The sequence below is a fragment of the Simochromis diagramma genome, unplaced genomic scaffold (genome assembly GCF_900408965.1).
Source record: "Simochromis diagramma unplaced genomic scaffold, fSimDia1.1 OVJJ01000685.1, whole genome shotgun sequence".
Classification (NCBI taxonomy): domain Eukaryota; kingdom Metazoa; phylum Chordata; class Actinopteri; order Cichliformes; family Cichlidae; genus Simochromis; species Simochromis diagramma.
The window spans coordinates 11,340,799-11,356,329 of NW_024387477.1; the positions used below are offsets into that span (position 1 = coordinate 11,340,799).

At 40.1% G+C, this 15,531-nt stretch overlaps 3 protein-coding genes and 2 pseudogenes across 18 annotated transcripts in view; all 5 read left to right on the forward strand.

Moving 5' to 3' along the window:
* LOC120724174 (protocadherin gamma-A11-like) overlaps nucleotides 1-15,531 on the forward strand; it is a 125,339-nt gene that overhangs the window by 71,698 nt on the left and 38,110 nt on the right. The gene's annotated exons all lie outside the window — the stretch shown is intronic.
* The window catches only part of LOC120724149 (protocadherin gamma-C5-like), a 301,683-nt gene that overhangs the window by 68,705 nt on the left and 217,447 nt on the right, over nucleotides 1-15,531 (forward strand). For 2 of the 16 annotated variants that reach the window (XM_040016158.1, XM_040016180.1), the window contains exon 1: nucleotides 6,361-9,019. The exons of 12 other annotated variants lie outside the window; for them this stretch is intronic. In XM_040016158.1, the coding sequence (XP_039872092.1) occupies nucleotides 6,617-9,019 (2,403 nt within the window). In that variant the 5' untranslated portion in view covers nucleotides 6,361-6,616. 2 more of the 16 variants (XM_040016164.1, XM_040016181.1) reach the window with 1 other exon arrangement.
* The window catches only part of LOC120724173 (protocadherin gamma-A11-like), a 95,152-nt gene that overhangs the window by 41,511 nt on the left and 38,110 nt on the right, over nucleotides 1-15,531 (forward strand).
* LOC120724171 overlaps nucleotides 1-15,531 on the forward strand; it is a 79,969-nt pseudogene that overhangs the window by 26,328 nt on the left and 38,110 nt on the right.
* LOC120724178 overlaps nucleotides 1-15,531 on the forward strand; it is a 57,057-nt pseudogene that overhangs the window by 3,416 nt on the left and 38,110 nt on the right.

The window sequence follows — 15,531 nt, forward strand, 5'->3', positions numbered from 1 at the left end:
AAAGCATCCTGGCGTTTTAAAACACAAGAACTATGTGGAGAATCCATTAGAACTGCAGCGAATCCAGCCTTATATGTTCCCAGGATATAAATGACAACTCCCTCACAGTTTGATAAGATTGATCATCTAGAATAGTTGCATCTGCTCTCAAAGGCTGCTCGTTTTCCAATAGGAAGAGCAGCGCCCACGATGCCGAAATCGGTAAAAAATTCAGTTCAATATACAACCTACGACGAACTGAAAAATTTTTTTCCTTGGAGTTGGAACCAATTCCTGTTCGAACTTGTACTTAACAAGAGGCTCTATGTGACATTACAGAAATCAATCCTCTGACCGTCTTTTAGATGGTGTGGTTCCCCTCAAAGATCAGGTTACCTGGTCCATTCACATTACGTTTTGGACGCTAATGATAACGCTGCCAGTGTTTAGCCAGGCCGTTTATAAAGCCACGTCTGTCAGAAAACTCTCCCCTGGTTACTGTTGTGCTGACAGTTAAAGCAATTGACTGCCGAATGAGACTAATGGCAGAAGTTAATATGACTTTGGACACGTTCCAGAAGACGTTACAGTCAATATTTGCCATAGATTATAAAAACAGGGGATATAAATTGTCCGCTACCGTTGATTATGAAACAGTGAGATGTTTGACATTCGCATACTGCGAAGATTTGTTTAGGATTAACTTCCTATGCTAAAGTCATAAATAGGAGTTACTGATTGTGAATGACAACCCACCCTGTTAATATATTAAGTCACTGTCGAACCCCATACCCGAACACTTGTCACCTGGTACAGAGGTGGGCATAATTAACGTGCAGGACAGAGACTCTGAGAATAACCGACAGGTCCGCTGCTCCATCCAGCAGGGTGTCCCCTTTAAGTTGGTTCCTTCTATTAAAAACTATTATTCTCTGGTAACAACAGGACAACTGGACCGCGAACTACTTGTCTGATTACAACATTACAATCACTGCCACTGACGAGGGCTCTCCACCTCTGTCGTCGACTAAAGTGTTCAGTTATCTGTAGCTGACATCAACGACAACCCACCTGTGTTTGAGGAACAGTCGTACAGCGCATATGTGAGTGAAAATAACAAACCTGGCTCCACTTTATGTTCCGTTAGTGCTCGAGACCCCGACTGGAGACAGAATGGCACAGTGGTTTATTCTCTGTTAGCTGGTGAGGTGAACGGTGCCCCGGTGTCCTCCTATCTGTCTGTGAACGGAGACACGGGGTGTGATCCACGCTGTGAGGTCGTTTGATTATGAACAGTTCAGGAGTTTTAAAGTCCACGTGATGGCCAGAGACAACGGTTCTCCTCCTCTCAGCAGCAACGTGACCCTGAGTGTTTTCATCTCATGATGTGAATGACAACTCTCCTCAGATCCTGTACCCCTCCCCGGAGGGCAACTCCTTCATGACCGAGCTGGTCCCCAAAGCTGCACACGGAGGCTCTCTGGTGTACAAAGTGATCGCGGTGGACGCGGACTCCGGACAGAACGCCTGGTTGTCCTATCAAATAGTCAAATCCACTGATCCGGGACTATTTTACCATTGGTGTCCACAGCGGAGAGATCAGGACACAGCGGGACATTTCTGAATCTGACAGCACGAAACAGAACCTTGTAGTGGCAGTGAAAGATAACGGACAGCCTCTCTGTCTGCCACCTGTTCCATGTATTTACTTATTTCTGATAACTTGGCGGAAAGTGCCAGAACTGAAGGATCTGTCTTTTAATGAGAGCAATTCCAAACTGACCTCTTATCTGATCATCGCGCTGGTGTCTGTGTCCACGTTTTTTCTGACTTTCATCATCATCATCCTGGGTTTGAGGTTTTGTCGTAGGAGAAAGCCCAGACTGTTGTTTGACGGAGCAGTTGCAATCCCCAGTGGTTATCTTCCTCCTAATTACACAGATGTTGATGGCACAGGAACTTTACGCAGCACTACAACTATGACGCGTACCTGACCACAGGTTCAAGAACCAGTGACTTTAAGTTTGTGACATCATACAATGACAACACGCTGCCTGCTGACCAGACTCTGAAGAAAGTCCATCAGACTTTGCTGATGTCTTTGGAGATTCTTTGGAGACTCTGGAGGTAGGAGGACATGTTTTTGAACTAGGCTCTTGTGTTCATGTCTTCCAGCCTTACTAATTCATATCAACTTTTTTCCACCATCAAATACCATATTAAATAACCAGTTTAAAAGGGTAGTATGACACCAGGCAGATTATGCTCCTAAAAGTAGGGCCCTGTTATGTTTTTGTCATTGATGACACATCTTTATAATTCTCTATTGATCCGAATTCTCTGACTTTATACAACCATTTAGATGATCCTCTAGAATACTGTTCTGGTATCATTTCATGGTGTTTATTAATTTGATGTTAATGTTTTGTTTATCCTCTCTGCTCAGAAAGTTAAGAGGTTATGAGACAAGTTTTTAATATGCATCTACATTAGAGTCTTATTTGCAGGAGCAGTTTTCAAATACATATGAGAGAAATCATTCTTAAATTACTGAATATTTGATGTTGCAACATGTGTTTTTATAGTATAATATTCTTAATTAGATTCCTAGTACTGAGGCATTATTCCTATTCTTCACTATACTAAATCTATTTTCAAGGGTTACTTTTTTTAAATAGGCTCTCCCTGTATTTATTTATTTGAAATCCACCCAGTTAAAAGCTATTTGTTTCATGTACCTGCAATTTTTAAACAGGCAGTGGTACAGCCTCTGCTGAAACGCCCTGCTTGGATGCCTCTTTGTTGAGTAATTTCAGACCTATTTCAAAGCTTCCTTTTGTTTCTAAAATTTTAGAAAAAAGAAGTGTGTTCACAGCTGCAGACTTTTTTAGAGAGTCAAAACATTTTTGAGGTATTCAATCTGGTTTAAAGCACTTCACAGCACAGAGACTGCACTTTTGAGAGTTTTTAATGATATCTTATTAACTGCTGACTCTGGGAAGTCTGTCTTACTTGTGCTTTTGGATCTCACAGCAGCTTTTGATACAGTAGATCACAATATTTTGATTTATCGTCTAGAACATCATGTTGGAATTAGAGGCACTGCCTTGGAGTGGTTTAAGTCATACCTCTCTGATAGAAGTTTTTCAGTCTCACTTGGTAAATTTCATTCATCTTCCGCCCCCCTCCCATGTGGTGTACCTCAAGGATCCATCCTTGGGCCCCTTCTTTTTAGTATTTATTTACTTCCCCTTGGCCATATTATTAAAAAACATAAAGTCTCATTTCATTTTTATGCAGATGATTGTCAAATTTATCTACCGATGAAACACAATGACCTTAACCCCCTCAGGCCTATTTTAGAATGTCTTAAGGATATCAGAGCATGGCTGGCTCTGAATTTTTTAAACTTTAACGAAAAGAAGACTGAAGTCATTATATTGGGCCGAATGGACCTGGTGTCCCTCCATCTGACTTGGGTCCTCTTACATCGTGTGTCAAATCAATTGTCACCAACCTTGGAGTAAAATTTGACACAGCTCTTAAAATGGACAAACAAGTAAATACAGTGGTGAGAAAAAGCTTTTTTCAGTTGAGGCAGCTCTCTAAAGTAAAACCTTTTATTTCTTTTTGTGACTTGGAGAGAGTTTTGCACGCATTTGTGACCACTCGCCTTGATTATTGTAATGGACTTTATATTGGTATTGATCAGGCTTCACTATCACGCTTGCAAATGGTCCAGAATGCTGCTGCTCACCTGTTGACAGGGACACGCAAACGTGAGCACATTACCCCTGTTCTTGCCTCCTTACACTGGTTGCCTGTCCATTTTAGAATTCATTTAAAAATTTTATTGCTTGCTTTTAAAGTCTTAAATGGCCTGGCTCCTTCTTACCTGTCAGACCTTTTACACCAATACACTCCACAAAGGTCTCTCAGATCATCTGACCAGTCACTCCTTGCTGTCCCCATGTCGAGACTGAAACACCGAGGAGACCGAGCTTTCGCTGTTGTGGCCCCCAAACTATGGAACAAACTGCCCCTCCATATTAGGCTGGCCCCAACACTTGAAATGTTTAAATCACTTTTAAAAACACACTTTTTTTCAAAGGCCTTCTAGGAGTGTTATCAGAGCCAGTTTGTAGTCAGTTTTTAGTCAGCTGTTGGTCATTCTTAATCTTTTTACTTTGTTAATCTTATTCATTGTATATCTTATTGTTTATTCTACTCATGTTGATTTATTTTTATCTTCTTTTTCAATTATATATTTGTTTTGTTTATTGATTTCATTGTATGCTTAAAGTATGGTTTTAACTGCTATCTCTGTTTTATTATTGGAAAGCACTTTGGTCAACTTTGTTGTTTTTAAAAGTGCTATATAAATAAAGTTGGATTGGATTGGATTGGATGCTTTGATCATCCCTGAAGAAAAAAATAGCTCCTGATCCACAAAGTATGTTAGGTGTTGTGCTAGTTTTTCATTTCTTGGTTATATATGACATGTACATACAGCAACAGCCATTTCAAAATTGTGCTATTGATTTAGTCTTATAACCTAACTCACCACGCAGTGGTCATATAATTGAACTTAGTCTATACAATCGAATATTGTAGTAGCTTCAAAATGGCTTACGAAGTCTTTTGTTTCCAGGCCACTGGCCTTAACAGTATTACAGTATACTATTGCTATTGGCTGCATAAATACTCATAGCAAATATTTAGGGGTAGTATTTTATGCCTTGCCAATTTAAAATCTTTACATGCCAAATTTGGCTTTTGATGATTACTCAGTCATCCAGTATTCACTTCTGTAACAGCAGGTGCATAAAAGTTCTGACCTCTGGGTACAATGAGTGGGGTCAAACTTATGCCATTACCAGTGGTGTTACCTGACTTTGTGCGTCTCAGTTTTCACCCAAACTACTAATCACTGCAATGCAGATGAAGCTGAGCTGTCAGTGCATTAGTTATGCTACAAATAAAGTGCAACAATTGTATTCCTCTATATTTTTCTCTATTCTGTAACCTCTAACTGAGAGAACAAATTAAAAACAACAGATGCATAATTCCAGTATCAGCATGCCATACTTTGAGAATGCACAGTCTTGTCTGGTGGTTGGAGAACTATAAGACAATGCAAACTGCTAAATAATATAATTTCAAATCACATGCTGCAAGTTAATCCCTGTTGGAATTCTCAATAGCAGATTTTCCTTTTCTACTCAGTGATCAACCCTGACATTCAGACCACTGAATAGCACTGGTGCTGTTAAATAATACTTTGATGTTGTGAAACGTTTATTTTTTTATACATATAAACTGGTAAGTTATGATGTTACACCAAATTCTTGCATAGGAAGGTTTTCATCATTAACAGCACAGGGAAAAAAAAACAAACATACAAAAGTCTTAACTCATCCCAGACCTGCAGACATTATTTTACTGTTTAATGCTTGGTGTTTTTACATTAGGTTATTACCAGACATTGAGTGAGACAATCTTTGTTTACTAAGAAAAGAAGATACTTAAATTATTACAAGATCTAATCTCTCTTGGTAATTTAAGATTTACAAAAAATAAGGATGTATTTCTCTTACTTGTTGGTCTTTTCTTTGTTGAATACACATGGCAACAGCTTTGGTTCATTCCTACCTGCTTGAAATTAGAAGTGGATTTAAGAGTTAATACCCTCCTAAATCATGCACTTTATGCGAGATATTTGTTTCTCTAAGTTTTACCTTATTCGGATGGTGATAGTGGAAAGTCATTGTTCTTTTTGCAGATATTTCAGGTTGTTTGTTAAAGAAACTCAATGAAACAAGTTATATGGAATATCCTTGAGCTACTAAATTTGATTCTGCTGTATATTATCCAAGGGTATTGCTTATAATATTTGTTTTTGGCATTTGTGAATCAAATGTCTTATTTTTCTATATGCAAAAAATGATGGAAAAAAAGAAAAGAAAAATGCAGCATTGATTGAATAAGTAAAGCAGTTTACATTATGACAATATTTGTGGTTCCCTTTTATTGATTTCTCAGGAACTTATTTTATGTCTGATGTAGAAATGAATACTAGAGGTCTTCCTTGAAGTGTGCTTGAGAGATGGTCGATAATGAAAATAGTATATTGCCACTATCCCTTAAGATCATTCATTTTGGCTCATGTGCACACAAGTTGCTTTCTATAGATTTAGTACTTTTACTTGTCTTTTGCAGGATTACACATGGATTTGTTTTAAATATGGTTTATTATTTCATTGAAAAGCGCACCACAGGAGGGAAAAAAAAGAAAAAAGAAATCAGTATGAATGACCAAATAACACCGAAGTCCCTAGAGTGTCAATAATTTTATTGATTAATAAGGGCGTTATAAACTCGAAGCTGGCCTCTTGTTTGGGTTTGCGGTGCTATAATTTAACGAAACTCTTGGTGTCACTGTGCACCAACAAAGACAGGAGGTATCTATTCTTCATCCATTCTTTTCTGCCATTGCGAAGGCTTATTTGGTGTAGCGTGTCTAGGTTAAGGACGTTACAAAAGGCAAACGCTGGGATTATTTAGAATATTTAAAAAGAGCACTATTTTTGATCACTTCCAAGGAATTTTCCAGGAAAGGATTAAACCTTGATCGATCATGGGAAGTGCAGTATACGGAAGATTGGCTATGAATTGCTATTGTGTGGTTTTCCTTTTCGTGGCCTTGCATTTCGCCCATGGAGACGTGAGCTACACTATCGCAGAGGAAATGAAAGTCGGATTTGTGATAGGGAATATCGCCAAAGATCTGGGTCTTGGGATTGCGACTCTTTCCTCGCGTAAAGTCCGCATTGACACAGACAGGGACGATAAAAGGTATTGTGATATTAATCTGATCACCGGAGATTTGACTGTCAGTGACAGGATCGACAGGGAAAGTCTTTGTGGTAAAAAAGCCAGCTGTGTTTTAAAAGAGGAGCTTGTGCTGGAAAACCCTTTAGAGCTTCATCGCATCAGTATTCATGTGCAAGATATAAATGATAACGCGCCAGAGTTTAGTGAGGATCTGATTTCACTTGAAATAACAGAATCGGCAGACAAAGGAGCGAGATTTTTACTTACGGAAGCCCGCGATGCCGACATAGGCACAAATGCTGTGCAACGTTACAATTTACAAAACAATGAGCATTTCACCATTAATGTAAATACAGATGTTAGTGGGAGGAAACATTCCGAATTGGTTTTGTTAAAAGAACTAGACCGAGAAAAAGCGAAAGGGCTGAAATTAGTGCTTACAGCTGTAGATGGTGGATCTCCTCAGAGATCAGGTACTGCGATTATTCACATCACTGTGCTGGATGCTAATGATAACGCCCCAGTGTTCAGCAAGGCCGTTTATGAAGCCAGTGTGCCTGAAAACTCTCTTTTAGATACCGTAGTGGTTACAGTGAGCGCAACCGATGCAGACACTGGCCCAAATGGTGATATTACATATAACTTCGATCATGTCTCTGATGAACATGTATCTTTGTTTTCACTTAATCATAAGACAGGAGAGATAAAAGTTATCGGGTCACTTGATTATGAAACGGAGACTTTAATAGAGCTGCGAGTAAGAGCAAAGGACGGACCGGGTCTTACCTCTTATTGTACAGTAGTTATAGATATAACTGATGTCAATGACAACCCACCAGCCATCAATTTGAAATCATTAACTAACCCTATACACGAGAACGTGCCACCTGGTACAGAAGTGGGCATCATTAACGTGCAGGACAGAGATTCTGAGAATAACCGACAGGTCCGCTGCTCCATCCAACAGGGTGTCCCCTTTAAGTTGGTTCCGTCTATTAAAAACTATTATTCTCTGGTGACCACAGGGCAACTGGACCGCGAACTAGTATCTGATTACAACATTACAATCACTGCCACTGACGAGGGCTCTCCACCTCTGTCCTCTTCTAAAAGTGTTCAGTTATCTGTAGCTGACATCAACGACAACCCACCTGTGTTTGAGGAACAGTCGTACAGCGCATATGTGAGTGAGAATAACAAACCGGGCTCCACTTTATGTTCCGTTAGTGCTCGAGACCCCGACTGGAGACAGAACGGTACAGTGGTTTATTCTCTGTTAGCTGGTGAGGTGAACGGTGCCCCGGTGTCCTCGTATCTGTCTGTGAACGGAGACACGGGTGTGATCCACGCTGTGAGGTCGTTTGATTATGAACAGTTCAGGAGTTTTAAAGTCCATGTGATGGCCAGAGACAACGGTTCTCCTCCTCTCAGCAGCAACGTGACCGTGCGTGTGTTCATCTCAGATATGAATGACAACTCTCCTCAGATCCTGTACCCCTCCCCGGAGGGCAACTCCTTCATGACCGAGCTGGTCCCCAAAGCTGCACACGGAGGCTCTCTGGTGTCCAAAGTGATCGCGGTGGACGCAGACTCCGGACAGAACGCTTGGTTGTCCTATCATATAGTCAAATCCACTGATCCGGGACTTTTTACTATTGGTGTCCACAGCGGAGAGATCAGGACACAGCGGGACATTTCTGAATCTGACAGCATGAAACAGAACCTTGTAGTGGCAGTGAAAGATAACGGACAGCCCTCTCTGTCTGCCACCTGTTCCATGTATTTACTTATTTCTGATAACTTGGCTGAAGTGCCAGAACTGAAGGATCTGTCTTATAATGAGAGCAATTCCAAACTGACCTCTTATCTGATCATCGCGCTGGTGTCTGTGTCCACGTTTTTTCTGACTTTTATCATCATCATCCTGGGCTTGAGGTTTTGTCGCAGGAGAAAGCCCAGACTGTTGTTTGATGGAGCAGTTGCCATCCCCAGCGGTTATCTTCCTCCTAATTACACAGATGTTGATGGCACAGGAACTTTACGCAGCACTTACAACTATGACGCGTACCTAACCACAGGTTCAAGAACCAGTGACTTTAAGTTTGTGACATCATACAATGACAACACGCTGCCTGCTGACCAGACTCTGAAGAAAAGTCCATCAGACTTTACAGATGTGTTTGGACATGGCGATATGTCTCCTAAGGTAGGAAGATATCGCATGTCCTATTTTCAATAACTGTACAGCTTGTAAATATTGTTTAATTTCAAAGCGTTTGGAGGCTGTGATACTTTTGCCAATTAAGGAAATTGAATATTTTCTTTTTTCTTTTTGATAAAACACTCATACTGAGCAGGTTTTTTTCGCACGTGGTTCTTAAACTTTGCTTTTAAATAAGAAACAGACCGCTGTACAAGTAAAAAAATAGATACTTTCACTTGATGTTAATCCTCTGTTTCTTGATATGATCGTGTTTTTTCTTGTTAGTTTTTAATCTTGTACTTGTACCTTGATTTTCTTAACACTTACTTGGTGTGGTGTTATGTTCTTGAGAGTTACGGTCTGTCCATCATAACGTATTCAATAGAAGAGTTAAAAAAGTGAACTCTTTACTTGACAGGTTTCTGAGTATGTGTATGATAGTATTAAATTGAATAGTATTAAATGAAAAGTTTGGTTTGGCATTCTTTGTTCATTTTGCTCAAAGGCCAAACAAAAGATTCCCTTGGGCAGTTAAGCTGTTAAGGGTTTCTTAGAGTAAAGATCCCAAAAATGCTCTAATGTTCTTACTTATCACCTCCAGTATTAAACAGATTATCACACGTGCCTATGTCCTCTGTTGTCATCAGATATCATCTTAGATCTCCTGCAGGACATTTAGTATATTTTAGACAGTTCCATCACAACAATAAATAAAAGAATAACTTTTGTAAAATATGTGTTTTCTGACAACAGAACAATTCTACAAACCTGACTAATGAATGGCAGGTTTCGTTGAACTTATACTGTTGGTACATGTTGACTCAAGAGCTTTGAAACACAGTCTATGGTGTCTTGTTTTATTGTTTATTTGTTTATTTAATTGGCCAAAAGTATCTGTGTTTCAATTAAAGTTAGCCAGCGTGGGTCAGAGTTGTAATACTTTTCTTGTTCTTCTGTTCGAGAGGCAGAGAGGCGGTTGGAATTGCTGTTTTTCCACTTTGCGATGAGTTTATCAGTTGCCCTTGTCTGTGTCTTTGGAGCCGACATGCAGCTGGTGCTCTGTGTCTCTGTCCTTGGTGCTGAGCAGGCCTAGTCCATGCTATCCTTGGTGCTGAACCTTTTGTTTCCTCTTGTGACGTATTTTCATGGGGAATGCGCTGCTATGCTACTATGTTTTATGTATAACTTTTTAAATTTTTTTAATTTTTAGGCTACAGTTTAACAGTTTCATTTGTTTTTATGGAGACGTGTGTTCCATTTTCCTAACAAGATTTTGCTATGACATCACATCTATTCCTAAGTACGATTAAAAATAAGGAAAAGTAGAATCACAAGTGTAACCGGATAGAAATGTTTGTGGTCACATAGTGACAATTCACGTTATACATGACTCTCGGTAGCGAATTGTACATATTTATAGAAGTTGTTTCTTCATGAAAGAAGTAGTAATATCCCTCCTTTATCTTAAATCTCGTGGTAACTGAGGTAATGCTTGTATTGACATATTTTACTGAAACACTGAAAGCACTGGTTTGGTTCTTTGTTATTTTCTGTTATTATTCATTGCATATTTTTAGTGAACTAATGTTTCTTTAATGGTCTTCGTATAAGTTAAGGGCAGGGTTTTTGTGCGTCTCAAGACAAAATTCTAAAAGTTATCCAGACTATTTAGGGAGAGTTAAACAGGAAAACCAAGACTGACTTTCAAGCAACGGCAAAATGTTAAAAATGCAGCCAAAATGTAAATGATGCGTGGAAAAATATACGAAGCATTTTGTGTGTTTTCAAAGTTTTGATTCGGATGAGAGATAATGCAATTTAATGGAGCCTTTAAACATCAATGGAAAAAAAAGTCACATAAAGAGTAGTGAAGAAAAAATTACAGAATCCTGCCTTCATACAGCTGTGTTTGAATACCCGCGTTGAAATGTTTTTGTTAAAGTATGAAAGAGAAATGATATCTTCACGGATCAAGCAAAAACGTTTTCTCCAAAACTGTTATGTGCTATTCATGCTCAGGGTGTCACTATAGACCAGCAAAGCAGGAGAATTTCAACCTACTTTGCACACCACCCATCAGTGGGTTCGGCCATTCTATTCTCTGCAGTCTACAATACCAGCGACAAAAAATAGAAATATACTGATCTAGGGACTTGTTTTTAAAGATTTAAAATAACGTGTTTTAACTTCTGTAGTGCTGTCATAGGATGGCGCACAGACAGCGTCTTTGTCAAAGCCTTTGCTTTGTTTTTCTCTTTGATATAGTCCAATACGCACACGGAGATCTGAGCTATTCCGTACAAGAGGAGCTGAAACGCGGATCTGTTATTGGAAATATCGCTAAAGATCTCGGGCTGGATCTGGGTCGGCTATCTGCTCGAAAACCTCGTGTTGACTTGGAAGGAAGCGAAAGACAGTATTGTGGAATAAACCAGAGAAGCGGAGAGTTTTTCGTTGCGGAGAGAATAGACCGAGAGGAGCACTGTGGAGAAAGACCTTCGTGTGTTCTCAAATTCGACTTGCTGTTAGAGAATCCGCTGGAGCTGCACCGGTTGTCCCTGCAGGTGCAGGACATAAACGACAATGCGCCAATCTTTCCGAAAGATATTATAAAGCTGGAAATTACAGAATCAGCGGCCAAAGGAGCCAGGTATCGCATTAATGCAGCACAAGATGCAGATGTAGGTCAAAATTCTGTTCAAAGCTACATTTTACAAGAAAATGCTCACTTTGTGTTCAGCATTCAGACGACAAGTTCTGGCAGTAAATACGGTGAGCTGGTTTTAGATACGGAGTTAGACCGAGAGGAGCAGCAGGAAATGAAATTACTGCTCACAGCCATGGATGGTGGCTCCCCTCAGAGATCAGGGACAGTGGTCATACACGTAATTGTTCTTGATGCTAATGATAACGCCCCCGTGTTCACAGAGGCCGTATATAGAGCCAGTATACCGGAAAACTCACCACTGAAAACCCCAGTTATAAGAGTAAACGCATCAGATGCAGATGAGGGCGTTAATGGAGAGGTTACATATGAATTTAGTCGACTTTCTGATAAATTACAAAAGCTTTTTTCGCTTGATCCCAAAACTGGAGAAATTCTTGTTACAGGTGAAATCGACTATGAAGAGGGGTCGAAATACGAAGTAATTGTTGAAGTCAAAGACGGTTATGGCCTTTCTTCAGAAGCAAAAGTTATTATTGATATTACTGATGTGAACGACAATGCACCATTTATAAATCTGAAATCATTGTCTAATCCCATACCTGAGAACGCCCCACCTGGTACAGAGGTGGGCATCATTAACGTGCAGGACAGAGATTCGGAGAATAACCGACAGGTCCGCTGCTCCATCCAGCAGGGTGTCCCCTTTAAGTTGGTTCCTTCTATTAAAAACTATTATTCTCTGGTGACTACGGGACAACTGGACCGTGAACTACTGTCTGATTACAACATTACAATCACTGCCACTGACGAGGGCTCTCCACCTCTGTCCTCTTCTAAAAGTGTTCAGTTATCTGTAGCTGACATCAACGACAACCCACCTGTGTTTGAGGAACAGTCGTACAGCGCATATGTGAGTGAGAATAACAAACCGGGCTCCACTTTATGTTCCGTTAGTGCTCGAGACCCCGACTGGAGACAGAACGGTACAGTGGTTTATTCTCTGTTAGCTGGTGAGGTGAACGGTGCCCCGGTGTCCTCATATCTGTCTGTGAACGGAGACACGGGTGTGATCCACGCTGTGAGGTCGTTTGATTATGAACAGTTCAGGAGCTTCAAAGTCCACGTGATGGCCAGAGACAACGGTTCTCCTCCTCTCAGCAGCAACGTGACCGTGAGTGTGTTCATCTCAGATGTGAATGACAACTCTCCTCAGATCCTGTACCCCTCCCCGGAGGGCAACTCCTTCATGACCGAGCTGGTCCCCAAAGCTGCACACGGAGGCTCTCTGGTGTCCAAAGTGATCGCGGTGGACGCAGACTCCGGACAGAACGCTTGGTTGTCCTATCATATAGTCAAATCCACTGATCCGGGACTTTTTACTATTGGTGTCCACAGCGGAGAGATCAGGACACAGCGGGACATTTCTGAATCTGACAGCATGAAACAGAACCTTGTAGTGGCAGTGAAAGATAACGGACAGCCCTCTCTGTCTGCCACCTGTTCCATGTATTTACTCATTTCTGATAACTTGGCTGAGGTGCCAGAACTGAAGGATCTGTCTTATAATGAGAGCAATTCCAAACTGACCTCTTATCTGATCATCGCACTGGTGTCTGTGTCCACGTTTTTCCTGACTTTTATCATCATCATCCTGGGCTTGAGGTTTTGTCGCAGGAGAAAGCCCAGACTGTTGTTTGATGGAGCAGTTGCCATCCCCAGCGGTTATCTCCCTCCTAATTACGCAGATGTTGATGGCACAGGAACTTTACGCAGCACTTATAATTATGACGCGTACCTGACCACAGGTTCAAGAACCAGTGACTTTAAGTTTGTGACATCGTACAATGACAACACGCTGCCTGCTGACCAGACTCTGAAGAAAAGTCCATCAGACTTTGGTGATGTATTCGGCGACTGCAATCCTTCACCAGAGGTAGGAACAGGCGTTTTATATTCCTTTTCTGTCTTCATGACAGTCTTGCAGCGATGCAGAAAGTACTTTTATGAACACAATCAATCTATTTTTCTTGGACTTGTCTTTTTTAAATATTTATTTTAAGTAACATATCACATGTCAGAGTAAACAAAAATACCTTGGGTAAGTTCCGTTAGCAGTTTGGGCACGCTTCACTGTGTCTTTCACGTGTTCTAAATTTGCGTGGTGTGATAGTTCATTACTAATTAATTATATACTTTATTATTTTAATTCTCTTCAGTAAAACTGTTTAGCTTATTGCGTTTTCTCTGGTTTAAACTTTTGAGCACTATACCCGCTTCTTCATCCTGTCTCTGACCTTGTTGCTGAACAAACTGAACTGGCTGCGCGTGGTATTAATATTCAGGAAAAATTTTTCTGGATTTTTAGATTTGTTTTCCATTTTGAAAACACTTTAGATTACAGTGAAGTTATTTCTCACCAACACATATGTGCCTCATTTATTGTGTTGCAGTTTGTCTTTTAAATAAATTACCTGTTATTATTAGGAAAACAGATCATATCATTGGAGTGACTGAAGTAAAATGGTTATCGGCGGCCTAGTGTTTAAGCGTCTGTAACTGAAGTATTACATGTCTATTTTGTTTTCTACGCCGTTAACTGCGCTTTTCTGAATGTTTATAATTGTCTGTTAGTATTTAAGATCCCTCAGGAATCATAATGTAAACATCTCTTTTACCGTTTTATACGGAGTGAAACATAAACACCAAAATAGCCCTCGTTTAGGTCAGTTTGAAATGTATCATTCATTTTAATTATCTGTCAGGTCATAGTCGTGGCCTTCGGTGATATCGGTTAAACATTTTTTTTAACTTGTCATTGGAAATTTATTGGAACTTTTTTTGGGGGGGGGAGAAAAGGAAAGAAAAATAGTTGCAAGACATAGAGAGAGAGAGAAAGTGTTAAAGAGGGTTGGAGAGTTTTTTACTTCGATGTGATTTTGAAATGCCTTACGTTAAAACTAGAGGAAATGATCTGCTGAAAATGTTGTATCGCACGTCAAAGTTTTCTATGATTATCGCATTCTTTAGAAGGACCACCTTAGAGAGACATTATTTTCAAAACCTTGTAACACATGATATGAGCATCGCCGTTGAATTAAACATATAGCACAAAATAAATAAATAAATAACAAATTAAAATAAAAAAAAATAGCGCATTATTACACTTTCTTACGATTTTATTAAAGTTTACTTTTGAACAACCACTTTGTCAAAAAAACACCAACAACGAAAACAACAACAACAACAAAAACAACAACAGAAAAGGCATTTAAAAATACTTTCTGATATTATTATATATCCTTTGCACTCACGGTGTCACTATACACCAGCTATGGACTTAGTGTTGGATCCATGTTGCACACCACCCATCAGAACGAGCACACTGCTTTATCTAGTCATCAACAGCACCGACAGTTGCTTGAAATGCTCATATACTGATCTAGGGACGTATTTCTTAAGGGTTCAAATAGCGTGTTTTAAACTGTGTAGTGCTTTCTGAGGATGATGCAGAGCCGAAGTCTTTGTCAAAGCCTCAGTTTTGTGTTTTCTCTTTGTTATGGCGCAATACGCAAACGGAGATCTGAGCTATTCCGTACAAGAGGAGCTGAAACGCGGATCTGTTATTGGAAATATCGCTAAAGATCTCGGGCTGGATCTGGGTCGACTGTCTGCTCGAAAACCTCGCGTTGACTTGGAAGGAAGCGAAAGACAGTATTGTGGAATAAACCAGAGAAGCGGAGATTTATTCGTTGCGGAGAGAATAGACCGAGAGGAGCACTGTGGAGAAAGGCCTTCGTGTGTTCTCAAATTCGACTTGCTGTTAGAGAATCCGCTGGAGCTGCACCGG